The sequence below is a fragment of the Oncorhynchus tshawytscha genome, linkage group LG19 (genome assembly GCF_018296145.1).
Source record: "Oncorhynchus tshawytscha isolate Ot180627B linkage group LG19, Otsh_v2.0, whole genome shotgun sequence".
In the NCBI taxonomy this organism is placed as follows: Eukaryota; Metazoa; Chordata; class Actinopteri; order Salmoniformes; family Salmonidae; genus Oncorhynchus; species Oncorhynchus tshawytscha.
Window position 1 is genome coordinate 23,184,214 of NC_056447.1, and position 14,638 is coordinate 23,198,851.

The window sequence follows — 14,638 nt, forward strand, 5'->3', positions numbered from 1 at the left end:
ACAACGTGACGGTCGGGAGTAGCCTACAATACTGGGCTATTTAGCTAAAGAATCCCCGTGTCGTGTGGGCACGCGGGCGACCAGGGTTCAATTCCCCGATGGGCGGAAGGAGTAGGCTGTCCTTATAAGAATTTGTACTTACCTGATTCCATATGTGTTATTTCATAGTTGATGTCTTCACTACTAGTTTCGTGTGAAACTATTCTACATTATAGAAAATAGTAAAAATAAAGAAACCCTGGAATGAGTAGGTGTCCAAACTTTTGACTGCTACTTGCTTAATATTACAGTGTTTCTATTCCAAGCAAAACGAAAAACCCTCTGGGTTTCCATTAGGATGGAACTTCAACATGCTCTTTAAATAAGACCTACACCACTTTTAACAGCACATTACTCAACACTAGTGAGACTCATGTCGCCTACGGTAGGCCTACAGTATATAGACAAATATGACGTGACTCTCCGCTAATATTTACACAGAGAGGATTGGAGGATTCTAAATTAAAACCAAAAGCCGCCTCATGGGTCTCCCGGGGGTGGCCGGCACGGGTATCGAACCTGCATCTGTAGCAATGCATTTTGCAATGCGCCACTCAGGAGTCCCCATCCACAAAGTATCAAAATACAGAGGTGTTGGTAAAGGTATATTGTCCTGCTAATAGCCCACAATGGGCTATTATAATACTGTACATGGTGTCCAGGTCAGGATAACCAAAACATTTCTTTATTTTAAAGACTATCAGAAATAATGTTAGTACTTATTTATTTTAATCCAAAGCCATGAATGAGTCACTCAGCTTTATGTAGGTGACGGGCTATATGACTGTGCCATCAACTTGATAATATACCTATATAAATCTATATTTTGGAGGTTATTTCTTTCTTTTTTTTTTAAACGAAAGTAAGCAATAGTAATTTTAATAATGGACAAAATAATATTTAAAGGCCAAAACATTCATTTCTTTTTATAGAGAAATGCTGGGCCAATTGTGCGCTGCCCTATGGGACTCCCAATCACCGTCAGGTGTGATACATAATAATACTTTTTGTTTTGTCTTTTCTGATGGATTAAACTGAAAATTGCAACCAATCACAGCCGGTTGTGATACAGCCAACCTAACTTAGAAATACATTTCACAATAGAATTCCTCCCCTACCCTCCTTCTAGGCAAGTCTATTGTCCAGCTACCTGCTAATAGCCACAATGGCGCAGTACAACGTGACCATGTGTGTTTGAAAGAGTATTTTCCAGTAAGCAACAATTTGTTACCTTCATTAGACAACTTTGTTCCAATATCTGTAATTCAGTGATATTTATTCCCAGTTATTCGTTATGATCCATAACTAAATATACATTTGCATTTTGAAAGAGTATTTTAATCATAATTGTATTAACTCCAACTAAAATGTAGTTTAAATAACTATGGAACTTCTGAATAGGTCTACAAACTTGACTCAGTTAAACCAGCTCTGGCAGGAGGAATGGGCCAAAATTCACCCAACTTATTGTAACCTGAAGGCTACAATTTAAAGGCAATGTTAACAAACACTCAATTAGTATATGTAAACTTCTGACCACTGGGAATGTGATGAAATAAATAAAAGCTGAAATAAATCACTCTATACTATTATTCTGACATTTCATATTCTTAAAATAAGTGGTGATCCTAACTGACCTAAGACAGGGATTTTTTACTAGGATTCAATGTCAGGAATTGTGAAAAACTGAGTTTAACGGAGTTTAAATGTATTTGGCTAAGGTATATGTAAAACTTCTGACTTCAACTGTATTGTCCTGGGTTAATAATATATCTGTGAGAATATCCAAGGGGCTTTTATATAATTCTAAATTAATAATAATCGCTTGGTTTAAAAAATAATATTTTGGAGATGATGGTTTTCAAATAATGTAAAATTATTGAGAAAAAGGCCATTCTTAAACATGGGGTGAGACATTGTTACTAATTTGTAAATAAAGCCAGTATGTTATTTAGAATTATTTATTTCCATTTTTAGAGGGGGAGAAACCAAAAACCTAGTCATCTCATGGGTCTCAGAGGCGAGGCCAGCACGGGTATTGAACCAGCATCTGTAGCAACACAGCTTGCAATGCTATGCAGTGTCTTAGACCTTTGCGCCACTCAGGTGCTGTACAACATGACCGGTCGGGAGTGGCCTACAGTACTACAGTAAGAGCTAAATAAAATAATAAAAACCTTAGTATAACAACAGTTTTAGTAAGTAATACTGAAGTCGTGCACAATTATAAGTTTCTATTTAGGTTTATGTCACCCATTCATTGTCAGTTGGAGACACAGTAGGACCCAAAAGCATAATCAGTGCTCTAACTCCCCTTTAGCACTGGTCTGGAGCAATGAAATGGTGACGCAGGGTGCCGTACTTAACCACAAATTACCTCTAAGTCCGCAGCATAATCGCAAAACTTTTAGTGGAGCAACCACTGTATGTGGTACAGTTACATGGGGACAGGTGCTGCTGTGCTGGCTGCCATAGAGCTGGATGTCCCTGAGGTAAGGAAAGTACAGTAGTGATTAGCAGGTCTCAGATGGGGAGCGAGGGGAGGGGATAGGTGGGGGGTTAAGGGCTATTCTGAGTATATACCATCACACCCCTCCATCCCCTCTGAAATCAGACACGTTGCCTGCCCTTCAGCAGAAGGAAGTAGCGTTCTTGTGTCGTTGACAGTCTACTGTAGTGTCTGTGGACAGGGTGATTAGGAGCAGTCAAAACAGAATTCTCTATTGGTTTGGATGCTGAGCTCCTGGGAGCACGATGAGAATGGATGGAGTAAATAGTGAGACTCTCCAGCTCCCAATTGGGGACAACAAATTGGGAGAGTCTGGAACTCTGCCTTAGAAGACTATACTCATGACAAGACTACCAGGAAATTAAACTCTCATTCCGACACACTCTCTATCACATCCCCAGTAAGGATTATCTACAGTATAACAGAATCTCAGACATGCGCGCATGGGTACACACACCCCATACTTACTCACCGATATCTACACCATGAATAACCTAACCTCTCTTCAGTAATCAATCAACATGAAAGGTACATTATTAGTGCCAAGAAGTTAGGGATCTAATAACTTTTAAATTATTGGAATATTACGAGATTTCATTTCATTCTCAGTCTGCAGCCTAATAAAAAGCTGCTTTAAGATTGGCTCTGTAATAGTGCTGAAAGAGATTAAAATCTGTGTGCAAACATAATTACCCATAAATCCAGTCCATAAAAGCTGACTGAGCATGAACTTGGACAGACTCTGGCCCTCCCGGGTCCCCAGTACAATGGCTACTAGAGTACAGCCAGTCACTCTAAAAGGGTCTTCACATACATGCTACACATATACTGCAATGTAAACTTGTGACCTTGTCACGTCTCGACCGCTACCTCAGAGGTAACGCTCGACACAACCGCCCCCTCTAAACAGAAATGTCTCATTGAGTGAACACATAATAGCAAAGCAATGTTTTTGAAACAGCTTTGAGTTTTTACCTGAAATAGTAACAGCCGGATACATTCTGTAAATGTCGCAGTGTTTTGTTTGTTTGTTGCTCGACCGCACTGTGACACTAAGGTCCAGGCATGAATCAACTTCCCAGGGAATTATTAATATTTTAAAATTCGCAATTTGCTTTTACCTCATATGACTTCCATGATATTGATCAAATGAAGCCTGTTTTTTTTCTTCTAAGATTAAACTACCTACCGCATTAAAGTTAAGAGCAACCATCTAGCTATGGTTCAGCTAAACGTCAGCATTCAGCTACAGCCAGCATGTTTATGTGAAGATATAGAAATGATTCTGTTTCGCTAGCTAACGTTACCTAGCTGTGTAGCCTATATTACAATAATATGTACGACACTATGACAGCGTTACTCTACTTTTATAGTCGTATGGAAGGGGTAAGCATTCATTATCGATATGCTAACATTACTTGATCATGAAGCATGTTGTTAGCGAGTAGGAGTCAGCGGTGTATTGTCAGCTAATTTAGAAAATAAACCCTTTATTTGCCTGCACATGCTTGTGGAAGGTTGCATTATTCAAGGGTGTAATATGGTTTGGTTGCATGATTTAATATCGTAATACTGTACTTTTCAGAATCAAAGTTGTCCGATTGTTAAATAGTTTGTGCTAACTGGCTAGTGGCCATTGTGATAGTTATGGTCAATTTGAGTTGCGGACCAAGAATGTCATGTTTGTTTTGCTTTTTTTAAATAATTATTTATTACAAAAAACACATTAAAAGCTTTAGCATTAACATTAAAGCATTAGAACATGAAGGACAAACAATACAACATCAAGACACTATCAAACATGTATCAGTCTTTCTGCAACAGAGACATCCTTGTGTGTGAGGGTGTCTACTACTACTATCAAACATGTATCAGTCTTTCCGCAACAGAGCCATCCTTGTGTGTGAAAGTGCGTGTGCATGATAGTGATGAAAAAGTGAACTATGACATATATTTTTTTCATGATCACAATCTTGTGAATCCCATGAACCCTGATCAAGATCCCCCCTCAAAGTTCCCCAATAGCTTTCCCTCAACCATTCGAGACCCCTCCCACAGCCCCCCGGAAAAAAAAAAAAATACAATTAATTCCATTCCCCACCAACAACCAAGAGAATGAACTGAAGAGAAAAAAGAAAAAAACAGAACAGCAAACAATGCTAAAAATGTAAAAATAAAAACAAATTTAAAACAAAGGACATCAAGGAGAACTGAAATCATAACAGCAATGCCTACTTTATATGTTTGTGTGCAGGTCTGGCACTACTGTGTGTTCTTGTATGTGTTTATTTGAATGAGAGTGTGTGTATATGCATGGGTACAAACACCTGCACGGCATCAGCCTCAGGCAAACCGGCGTTAGTTGTAAAAACCCTGCCACCGTGAAATGTAAGGAAAGGATGTAACGTGAACTGAAAAGTAGAAATCTCTTTCGGAACTCTGCTCCTCAGACTCTCAATCGAGAGTCGAAGAGCAGCCGCTGCTCCGCTGACCCCAGCCGCTGTTCTCTTTTACGTGACAGCCATATGCATATATCCATCCAACATTTCCCCTTTTCTCACACTAACCCTCCTAATAATATAAAAAAATAATAATAATAATAAAATCACTTAATTCAAAAGGACCCCAGGCGTAAACGTAAACATCCAAACAAGAAATGGTGTAAGACTGATAGAGTGTGTGAGAGAAAGAGAGCAAGCGAGAAATAGAACAAGAAAGATATTCCAGAGGCCCAAGTGATTATACCTTCTCCTATGGCCCCCCCTTTTGGCAAGAGCTCAGTGTTGAAACAGAGCTCCACTACATAGGCTTATATGTATTGTATGTGATGAGTGATCATTTGTCAAATGGGATGAGCTGTAATTGGCAAGTACTGTACATGCAGCATATTTAGCCATATCTATTGCCTCTCAGGTGATATTAAAGAGTGTGTGGACTTAATGGTTGGGACTTAATAAATGTGTAATACATGTGTTTTTACAGTAACCTACAAGTGAAGTAGGGATATTTGCCTGATGTGGTTATGGTTTGGTTACCTGTGAAGTGGTGCTGGTTGGTGCTGATCCGATTGGCTTGCTGGATGTTGCAGCAAAGGTGGAGCATAGCTAGCATGGTGATGATCATTACCACACTCTGGAGGAGCAGAGTCAGTTCAAACTGCTTCCCTATCCTGTAGGTAGACATTACGGTAACTAATCAAAATTCAGTGTCTGTACAGACAATGCTCAAAAAACTTAGTTTTTTTCTATCCATATGTTTAATGTAAACACGATAACCTGCAAACTGCTGTATGCTCCCAAGTGATTTGTTTCAACATGCGAGTGAGCATTCAATAGTTTATTCTGTTCACTTCAAAATCAGTCCCAGTGACCCTTCTCTCCCCTGGCCTCACCAGAAGAAGATGCGTAGGATGTTGGCGATGAGCAGCAGCAGGCAAACACGGGTGGAGAATCCCTCAGTGTTGCTGCTCCTCTGGATCTCCTGGTACTGAGGCACATAAGGCAGGGCCCCTCCAAACACCATCACACAGGAGGCCAGCCACGACAGCAAGGTCCACGAGCCTTCCATGTCCTCCTCTAGGATGCCCACCTCAATGTCCATCTCTAGCTAGGGCCTCACAGACGGCAGACTGGCCTCAGTCACACCCAGCCCTGTGGAGTGGACAAACAGATACTCCTGATGACCAAGCTTAGAAATAAATAACATGTGTTGTTAGAGAACTTTACCTTCACCCTCTTGTACTCTTAATAGATGAGTTACCAACAAACTGCATGCACCATCTCCCACTCAGTCAAGACTCAACAACAATGCCAATGCACCTCAATATAAAATTATTTCTGGCTAACAACCTTACTGTGATTATCAATTAAAATGGTCAAAAATGACAACAATAGCTCTTAGCAAAGAGACAAGTATTTTGCTAAGACTGTCTGAGTTGGTCTGAGTGGGGAGGGGGAAACTGAAAACTAGCCATTATTGGCAGAGAAGTTAGAAACTCTTTCTTATTGGTCTATTAACTCATTTACTGCCTGGTGATTTCACCAAGCAGGCCAAAACTCCAGCCCACCAAAACAGGCTGAAATTTCAGACAGCCTTTTCAAACAGCTCTTACACTAAAGAGGCATTATCATTTTCACGAGGGCGAACGTGCATATATATGGTAGAATTCAGATATGACGTCATTGTTCTAGCACTATTCACTAAGTTTTTCAAGTAAGGAGTGTGATATGGTTCAATGTGCCAATACATCAGCACAATCTACTTCGTTTTTAAAATTGACAGGATCTGGAAGATAAACTGTAAATCATGTACACTCTGCTAATAATCATATAAAAAATAAAGAGTAACGGAGAGCAATTTACAATACGGCAAAACAAGGTATTTATGGTAAATGGATGGGGGCTGCCATCATTATGCACCTCCGCTATTTCACAGTATTATTCCAATCTCAGTGTAGAAATATACATACATACATACATACAGTTGAAGTCGGAAGTTTACATCCACTTAGGTTGGAGTCATTAAAACTAGTTTTTCAACCACTCCACAAATTTCTTGTTAACAAACTATAGTTAAGGCAAGTCGGTTAGGACATCTACTTTGTGCATGACAAGTAATTGTTCAGACAATTGTTTACAGACAGATTATTTCACTGTTTCACAATTCCAGTGGATCAGAAGTTTACATACACTAAGTTGACTGTGCCTTTAAACAGCTTGGAAAATTCCAGAAAATGTCATGGCTTTAGAAGCTTCTGATAGGCTTTTTGACATAATTTGAGTCAATTGGTAGGTGTACCTGTGGATGTATTTCAAGGCCTACCTTCAAACTCAGTGCCTCTTTGCTTGAGATCATATGGTAAAATCAAAAGAAATCAGTCAAGACCTTAGAAAAAGATTAGTAAATATCCACAATTCTGGTTCATCCTTGGGAGCAATTTCCAAAACGCCTGAAGGTACCACGTTCATCTGTATAAACAATAGTACGTAGGTATAAACACCATGGGACCACGCAGCAGTCATACCGCTCAGGAATGAGATGCGATACGTCTCCTAGAGATGAACGTACTTTGGCGCGAAAAGTGCAAATCAATCCCAGAGCAGCAGCAAAGGACCTTGTGAAGATGCTGCAGGAAACAGGTACAAAAGTATCTATATCGACATAACCCGAAAGGCCGCTCAGCAAAGAAGCCACTGCTCCAAAACTGCCATAAAAAAGCCAGACTACGGTTTGTAGCCGCACAAGGGGACAAAGATCGTACTTTTTGGAGAAATGTAATCTGGTGAAACAAAAATAGAACTGTTTGGCCATAATGACCATCGTTATGTTTGCAGGAAAAAGGGGGAGGCTTGCAAGCCGAAGAACCCCCATCCCAACTGTGAAGCACGGGGGTGCCAACATCATGTTGTTGGGGTGCTTTGCTACAGGAGGGACTGGTACCCTTCACAAAATAGATGGCATCATGAGGTAGGAACATTATATAGATATATTGAAGCAACATCTCAAGACATCAGTCAGGAAGTTAAAGCTTGGTCGCAAATGGGTCTTCCAAATGGACAATGACCACAAGCATACTTCCAAAGTTGTGGCAAAATGGCTTTAGGACAACAAAGTCAAGGTATTGGAGTGGCCATCACAAAGCCCTCACCTCAATCCTACAGAAAATTTGTGGGCAGAACTGAAAAAGCGTGTGTGAGCAAGGATGCCTACAAACCTGACTCGGTTACACCAGCTCTGGCAGGAGGAATGGGCCAAAATTCACCCAACTTATTGTGGGAAGCTTGTGGAAGGCTACCGGAAACATTTCACCCAAGTTAAACAATTTCAAGGCAATGCTACCAAATACTAATGGAGTGTATGTAAACTTCTGGCCCACTGGGAATGTGATGAAAGAAATAAAAGCTGAAATAAAATCACTCTACACTATTATTCTGACACTTCACATTCTTAAAATGAAGTGGTGATCCTAATTGACCTAAAACAGGGATTTTTACTAGGATTAAATGTCAGGAATTGTGAAAACTGAGTTTAAATGTATTTGGCTAAGGTGTATGTAAACTTCCGACTTCAACTGTACATACACTACCAGTCAAAAGTTTTAGAACACCTACTCATTCAAGGGCTTTTCTTTATTTTTTACTATTTTATACATTGTAGAATAATAGTGAAGACATCAAAACTATGAAATAACACATATGGATTCATGTCGTAACCCCCCAAAAAAGTGTTATTCAAATCAAAACATTTTGTATTCTTCAAAGTAGCCACCCTTTGCCTTGACAGCATTGCACACTATTGGCATTCTCTCAACCAGCTTCGTGAGGAATGCTTTTCCAACAGTCTCGAATGAGTTCCCACATATGCTGAGCACTTGTTGGCTGCTTTTCCTTCACTCTGCGGCAAAAAGAAAAGAAAATCCCTGTAATGAGTAGGTATGTGTCAAAAGTTGACAGGTACTGTATATAACACATGAAAATAACCTTTTTGATTGCACTGGACCTTTAAAACATGAGTCAACTTGCCACCCACACCCATTCTCTCACACCCTGATCTGAATGAAGGATATCCCAAAAAGCCCTCTGGCATATTACTAATGTCGCAAACCTGTAAAGAGACCAAGGTTTTCCTCTAAGCAACACTGCTATATCATAACCCTGAAGACAGACCCTCAGACATGCTCTGCCTTGCCTTTCTTTGCTGGAACACAGAACTGCTGCTAAAGGGTTTAATGCTTTGAGAATGCAAATATTTCCAGAACAGTCCATGAGCTGTTACTATTGTCCTTCCATTTTACAGTAAACATTACTACTATACATACCACTACACTCGAGTTGCCTTTTCCATTGAGAGCATTCTTGAGGGGATAAGATAGATAATGCTCTCTCTTACTAGTCTCCTCTACATAAAATGCAGCACGTTGTCTTAATATTTGCAGAAGCCAAATATGGAGCCCTCTTAAATATAATGCATACAGAACTGCCAGTATTTACATTGGATAAACAATTATTTTTTTTGTTTTAAAGTTTTCCCTCTCTTTGGCCCAATCTCTCAAATGACTTTTGAGAGGGTAGAGTAAAACAAAAGTCCACCTTTTTCCCTATGAAACCAGAGGAAGAATATTGAAACAACAAAATGTCACTTCTACATCTGCATTGCTTGCTGTTTGGTGTTTTAGGCTGGGTTCCTGTGTAGCACTTTGTGACATCGGCTGATGTAAAAAGGGCTTTATAAATACATTCGATTGACCACCCTTTCTGTAAAAAGAGCTCTTTTTGGGGTGTGCTGAAGAAAATATGGCTGTTGAACTGTTCTGAGCAATGTAGACCACAAGGCCCATATTGATGCAATGTACACATTTGCCTTAATACTACCTCCTCATGTCCCCACAGAGTGACTGATCGAGACATCTAGAGCATAATCAGAGATACTTAATTCCATTAACACGTCTGTTACTCTGCATAACTCAGCTCTACTAAGTGTCTAAGTATGACATGATTTCTACCAGATCATGTCATACTTCCAGGATTCCTCTCAATGAAACATTCAGTAGGGGGACAGCAGGCAATAAAGGAAGAGGGAACTGGGAATACAGAAAGAGTGGGTGACATTTCACAGGCAATAGATACTTTGGTGACATTCAAAGTCTGTCGGGGAAAATACACATTTTGTCATTTCGTATAGAGCAGCATGTGAAACGTGAGTGTGTAAGAGCTCAGAGTCATTAAAATTGAGCAAAAGGTCACAAGTTGAATGTTCTTTGCTTACTTTTTCAGTTGAACATTAAGCTACAGCGAATAACTGATAGACTATCCAATAATACCCATAGAAAATGTTCCAGTGTTTTTTTTACCATGTGCTTTTAGGCTACAAGAGTTTAGGTGTGCTTTCATTCAATGTCTTTGTCATACTAGGATACCTGTATTTGGAAGACTTGGGGAAAAACACTTATGTAAGCAAAGCATGAAGGGGTTGGGCTTCAACATGCCTCAACGTACAGGTTAATTATCATATGCCTAGTTGCATGAAAAATTCCAAATATTCAAAAATTCTAGTGCCTGTACTACCCAAAATCTGAACTTTTTGTACAAGTTATAAAGTGAAGAAACCAGATTTTGTCTTGAGGAATAAAGACATCTCCCAGATAATATTCCCGGGGCAATATAGTAAGTAATCTGTACATCGACAGGATAATAAACTGGTAGCACGGTGAAAGAAAAAATTACCAAAGAATAGAAGACCATAGAAACATATATAATTGCAGCGTGTGCGCCGATAGACGGCCATCGACAGTTTCGCTTGGAGGAAATTGATGTACATTGTGTACACTAAGAAAACGTGCACATTTTCCTTTAGGTTTTAGGCAGCTGGCCTACCTGCATGGTCGGTTACGCGTACGGTCTTCGAATATCCTGAACAATGACTCAGTAACATAGAAAGTGAGAAAAAAAAAAAACTTTCTATTTACTTCAAATATACTGCGGTTGCAGACGTTGTTCCACTGAACATACCTCTTCCATTTACGCGCAGATGTATAGACAACTCCTCAGTCATGCGCTCCAACCTGTTCATAGACAAATTAGATATACCGTATACAGTATACTGTCTTCACAATTTGACTTCAACCAACGCAACTATTGGCTATGGGAAAACATATATGGGAGTCACTGCATGACACAATGATGATTGGTTTCTCAAATATGGTGTCTTTATTATTGTCACATTACAATGCAGTTCACAGTGTTCTGAGTCCAACCTCTAGTTTTAATGTGTACACACGTGAAAGCCACGGGATTATAATCAGTGTGGCCAGGTTATGAAGCTCTGCATACCAAAAAAATCCTCAATGTTCCACAATCCTCCATTCCGTCAGTTTCCTGCTTCAGTGTTCTCGCGAGACAACGTGTTTTGCATCTAGAGCTGCTGGTAGGGAAAGGGATCCTGAATTTATTTCAGCCAAAGCTATTTTTAGCTAGTTAGAGTTCATTGTACACTACTTAATAACACAAGTATCGTTCACAGGAAAAACATGGCAGAAACCGATCCAAAGTCAGTTCAGGACCTTACTAATGTGGTGAGTTTATTACAATGACAGTGTGGCTAGATAGCCAAATTAGATTGCTAACACCATTCAACCAGGCCTGGAATGGATATTTGTCAATGTGCATTAGCCAATGATTTCAATAGCCTATAGCCAATACATTGGATCGTATGAAACATCTCGGGAGTAGTGAATCGAACTCTACAACGATCAGCAAAATAACTCATCACCACCAATGGCTCCTACTGCTGTAGCTTCATCTCCCATGATCATTCTGCATAGCTTGCTAGCTAGTGTAAACAAACTGATTACAAAACGATCAATTTGTATGTGCTTTGAATCATGCTAAATAAAGTTCGACCAAATGATTCTGAATTGACCCCAAACCAGCCTTGCAGTATAGGCTAATTTGCCTTTTGGACCATCCTCATAAATTGCATGCAAGAATGGTCACATTTGGTCATTGAATACCGGTAACTAGATATAACATCAGCCTGTTTTATGTTGATACTGCTCTCTAAACTGTGCCCTCATGTTGTTAGGTCCAGACGCTGCTGCAACAGATGCAGGACAAGTTCCAGACCATGTCTGACCAGATCATCGGGAGAAATATCCTTCCAGACATCTATCACTCAGAACTGTCAGTTCAGTTATGAGCAAAATGCACTGATCAGGAAGGGGACAGCAGCATCCCCCACATATTTAGGACACTTGGTATGGGCCTAGATCTTTCAAATCATAAGGCACATTTATAAATAGGGGTGTCATACAGTCACACCCCCATTATATTGCTAAACAACTAACTGTCTTTACTCCCTTTTGATGTTTTTTTTTATTACATAGGCTAAGTTGTCAAATATTTCTGGTAGCACTTTACATTACAGCACAGAATGAAACGGTAATAACATAGTATAGTAGTGCATAGGAGGAATACATTAGATATATGTCTTACCAGTTGTAGTCTGGGGAATATCTGTGGGTGGTCATCATTCATGTTATTATGGAGAGAAATTCCAGCCAGCACAACCCACTGGTCGGTGTTATCCAAAGGCCTTTTATGGGCCGGCCCATTGTCTTCCTCAACCATGTTCACTCGATGAGATGAGCACCCGCATTGATGACCTGGAGAAGAACATTGCCGACCTCATGACCCAGGCGGGCGTGGAGGAGATAGAAGGGGTCAAAGAACCACAGATGAAAGAAGGGCAAGGGTCATGAAGGTAATTTGACAGCATCTTAATACATGTTTTCTATTTCTGTATGTTGCAATAAATTATCATTAGTACTCACCTTCTGGGACGCATCGCTGTATCCAAGTCAATAGTAGTCCTGGAAAAATTAAAGATTTTAGGTGAAAGAAAAGACCTATAATTTAAGCTGTGTAAATATCCTGGCTGGCGAACATTGATATTTACCATTTAGAAAATGTCTTATGGGTAGTATTTACATGCCTAAATTAAATTATAGTTTAGGCCTACCTTTTGATGCCACTACAATTTAAGTTGATCAAATGTGTAATTGATGGACAACTGTTTATTAGTTATAAGTCATTTCAAAATGAATTATTCAGAATCTCTGAACATCCTTTGACTTGAATTGATGGAAAGTGCTTCGTAGGTCTATAGGTAGATGATTGCAGTTAGGAACCGTAAAAAATTGCTGTCATTTTACCAAATTAATTCCCACCTGGAAAAGTTAATGCATCTCTCCCATACAGTAGATAAGTGTATGCTCAACCAACTAAAAAAAACAGTGTCAATTACAGGTTGCCAAGTAACAAGATGTCAAGGATTTTCTCCAGGAGTAGCACACTTTTCCACTGTAACCATTCATTACTTGGTTTGGCGTGTTGTAAAGTTATTTTTTATATTGACTATTGCAATAAAAGTAACAGTTCTTATGTAGAGACTTGAAGATTTATTTGAAAATTTGTATTTCCCTCAGAACTTTTCAGCCCTATGAGTAATGGTTGATTGAAGTATACAGTAAAAGGCAAGTCAGTGATAAACAGCACTCTGTGCCAAGTAGAATGCATTCCAAATTCAACTGACTTTGGTTTGTATTAATAACTTTAATAGGGCAATCTTAAACCAGTCTCATTCTTAGGAAATAAATCAACATATTAGTTTCTTGTTTGCTTGTTTTAAAAAAACAGCCTGAATGCCCTGAACCTATCTTATGGGGCTCTGAGAAACGTGCCTTCATGTGTGCATCAGGATAGTGTCGCATTAGAGCAGAGTTCCCTAACTGGTGCCCCATAGGCCAAATTTGGCCCCCAAGTTAGATTTCATACTGTTGGAAATAAGACAAAAAAAAACAGCATATCAACTCCAACTGGAAATCTGTTCCAAAGTATTCTCACGCACAATATAGAGATGTGATCGTTTACAAATGTAACCAAATATTTTAACGCCACATGTAGTGTTGGTCCCATGTTTCATGAGCTGAAACAAAAGATCACACAAATGTTCCATATGCACAAAAAAACGTATCTCTCTCAAATTCTGAGCACAAATTTAGTTACATCCCTGTTAGTGAGCATTTCCCCTTTGCCAAGATAACCATCCACCTGACAGGTGTGGCATATCAAGAAGCTGATTAAACAGCATCTTCATTACACAGGTGCATCTTGTGCTGGGGACAATAAATGGCCTCTAGAATGTGCAGTTTTGTCACTACACAATGCCACAGATGTCTCAAATTGGGTTATGGTATGAACAGGAATACGCTACGGACAGCAAACAATTGCATTTTATCCATGGCAATTTGAATGCGCAGAGATACCATGACGAAATCCTGAGGCTTATTGTCGTGCCATTTATCAGTCACCATCACCTCATGTTTCAGCATGATGATGCATGGCTCCATGTCACAAGGATCTATACACAATTCCTGGAAGCTGAAAATGTCCCAGTTCCTACATACTCACCAGAAATGTCACCCATAGATCATGTTTGGGATGCTCTGGATCTACGTGTACGACAGCGTGTTCCAGTTTCTGAAGGAGATGTGTCGTGCTCCATGAGGCATATTTTTTAAAAAGGTATCTGTAT

General features: G+C 39.6%; 2 protein-coding genes across 4 annotated transcripts in view; one reads left to right on the forward strand and one right to left on the reverse strand.

Moving 5' to 3' along the window:
• The window catches only part of si:dkey-246g23.2 (solute carrier family 66 member 2), a 68,955-nt gene extending 57,688 nt beyond the window's left edge, over positions 1-11,267 (reverse strand). The window contains exons 1-3 of one of the 3 annotated variants that reach the window (XM_042301485.1): positions 11,013-11,267; positions 5,940-6,198; positions 5,584-5,717 (exon numbers count right to left, since the gene is read on the reverse strand). In XM_042301485.1, the coding sequence (XP_042157419.1) occupies positions 5,584-5,717; positions 5,940-6,148 (343 nt within the window). In that variant the 5' untranslated portion in view covers positions 6,149-6,198; positions 11,013-11,267. Of the gene's footprint in view, positions 1-5,583; positions 5,718-5,939; positions 6,199-10,920 lie in introns of all 3 variants that reach the window. The other 2 variants (XM_024379334.2, XM_024379333.2) reach the window with 2 other exon arrangements.
• A 148-nt stretch (positions 11,268-11,415) lies between these two features.
• hsbp1b (heat shock factor binding protein 1b) lies at positions 11,416-13,489 on the forward strand. The gene is made up of 5 exons (XM_024379335.2): positions 11,416-11,470; positions 11,567-11,618; positions 12,128-12,194; positions 12,679-12,805; positions 13,351-13,489. Exons 2-4 carry the CDS (start codon positions 11,574-11,576, stop codon positions 12,801-12,803), a joined length of 237 nt encoding a protein of 78 aa, XP_024235103.1. The 5' UTR covers positions 11,416-11,470; positions 11,567-11,573; the 3' UTR covers positions 12,804-12,805; positions 13,351-13,489.
• The last annotated feature ends 1,149 nt before the right edge of the window (positions 13,490-14,638 follow it).

What these genes read in the sequence shown, in the direction of transcription:
- hsbp1b (XM_024379335.2), top strand. Translation starts at nt 11,574, where the DNA reads ATGGCAGAAACCGATCCAAAGTCAGTTCAGGACCTTACTAATGTG. An exon ending in TTCAGGACCTTACTAATGTG is followed by an intron (nt 11,619 to 12,127) that starts GTGAGTTTATTA and finishes TCATGTTGTTAG; the next exon opens with GTCCAGACGCTGCTGCAACA. An exon ending in TGACCAGATCATCGGGAGAA is followed by an intron (nt 12,195 to 12,678) that starts ATATCCTTCCAG and finishes AACCATGTTCAC; the next exon opens with TCGATGAGATGAGCACCCGC.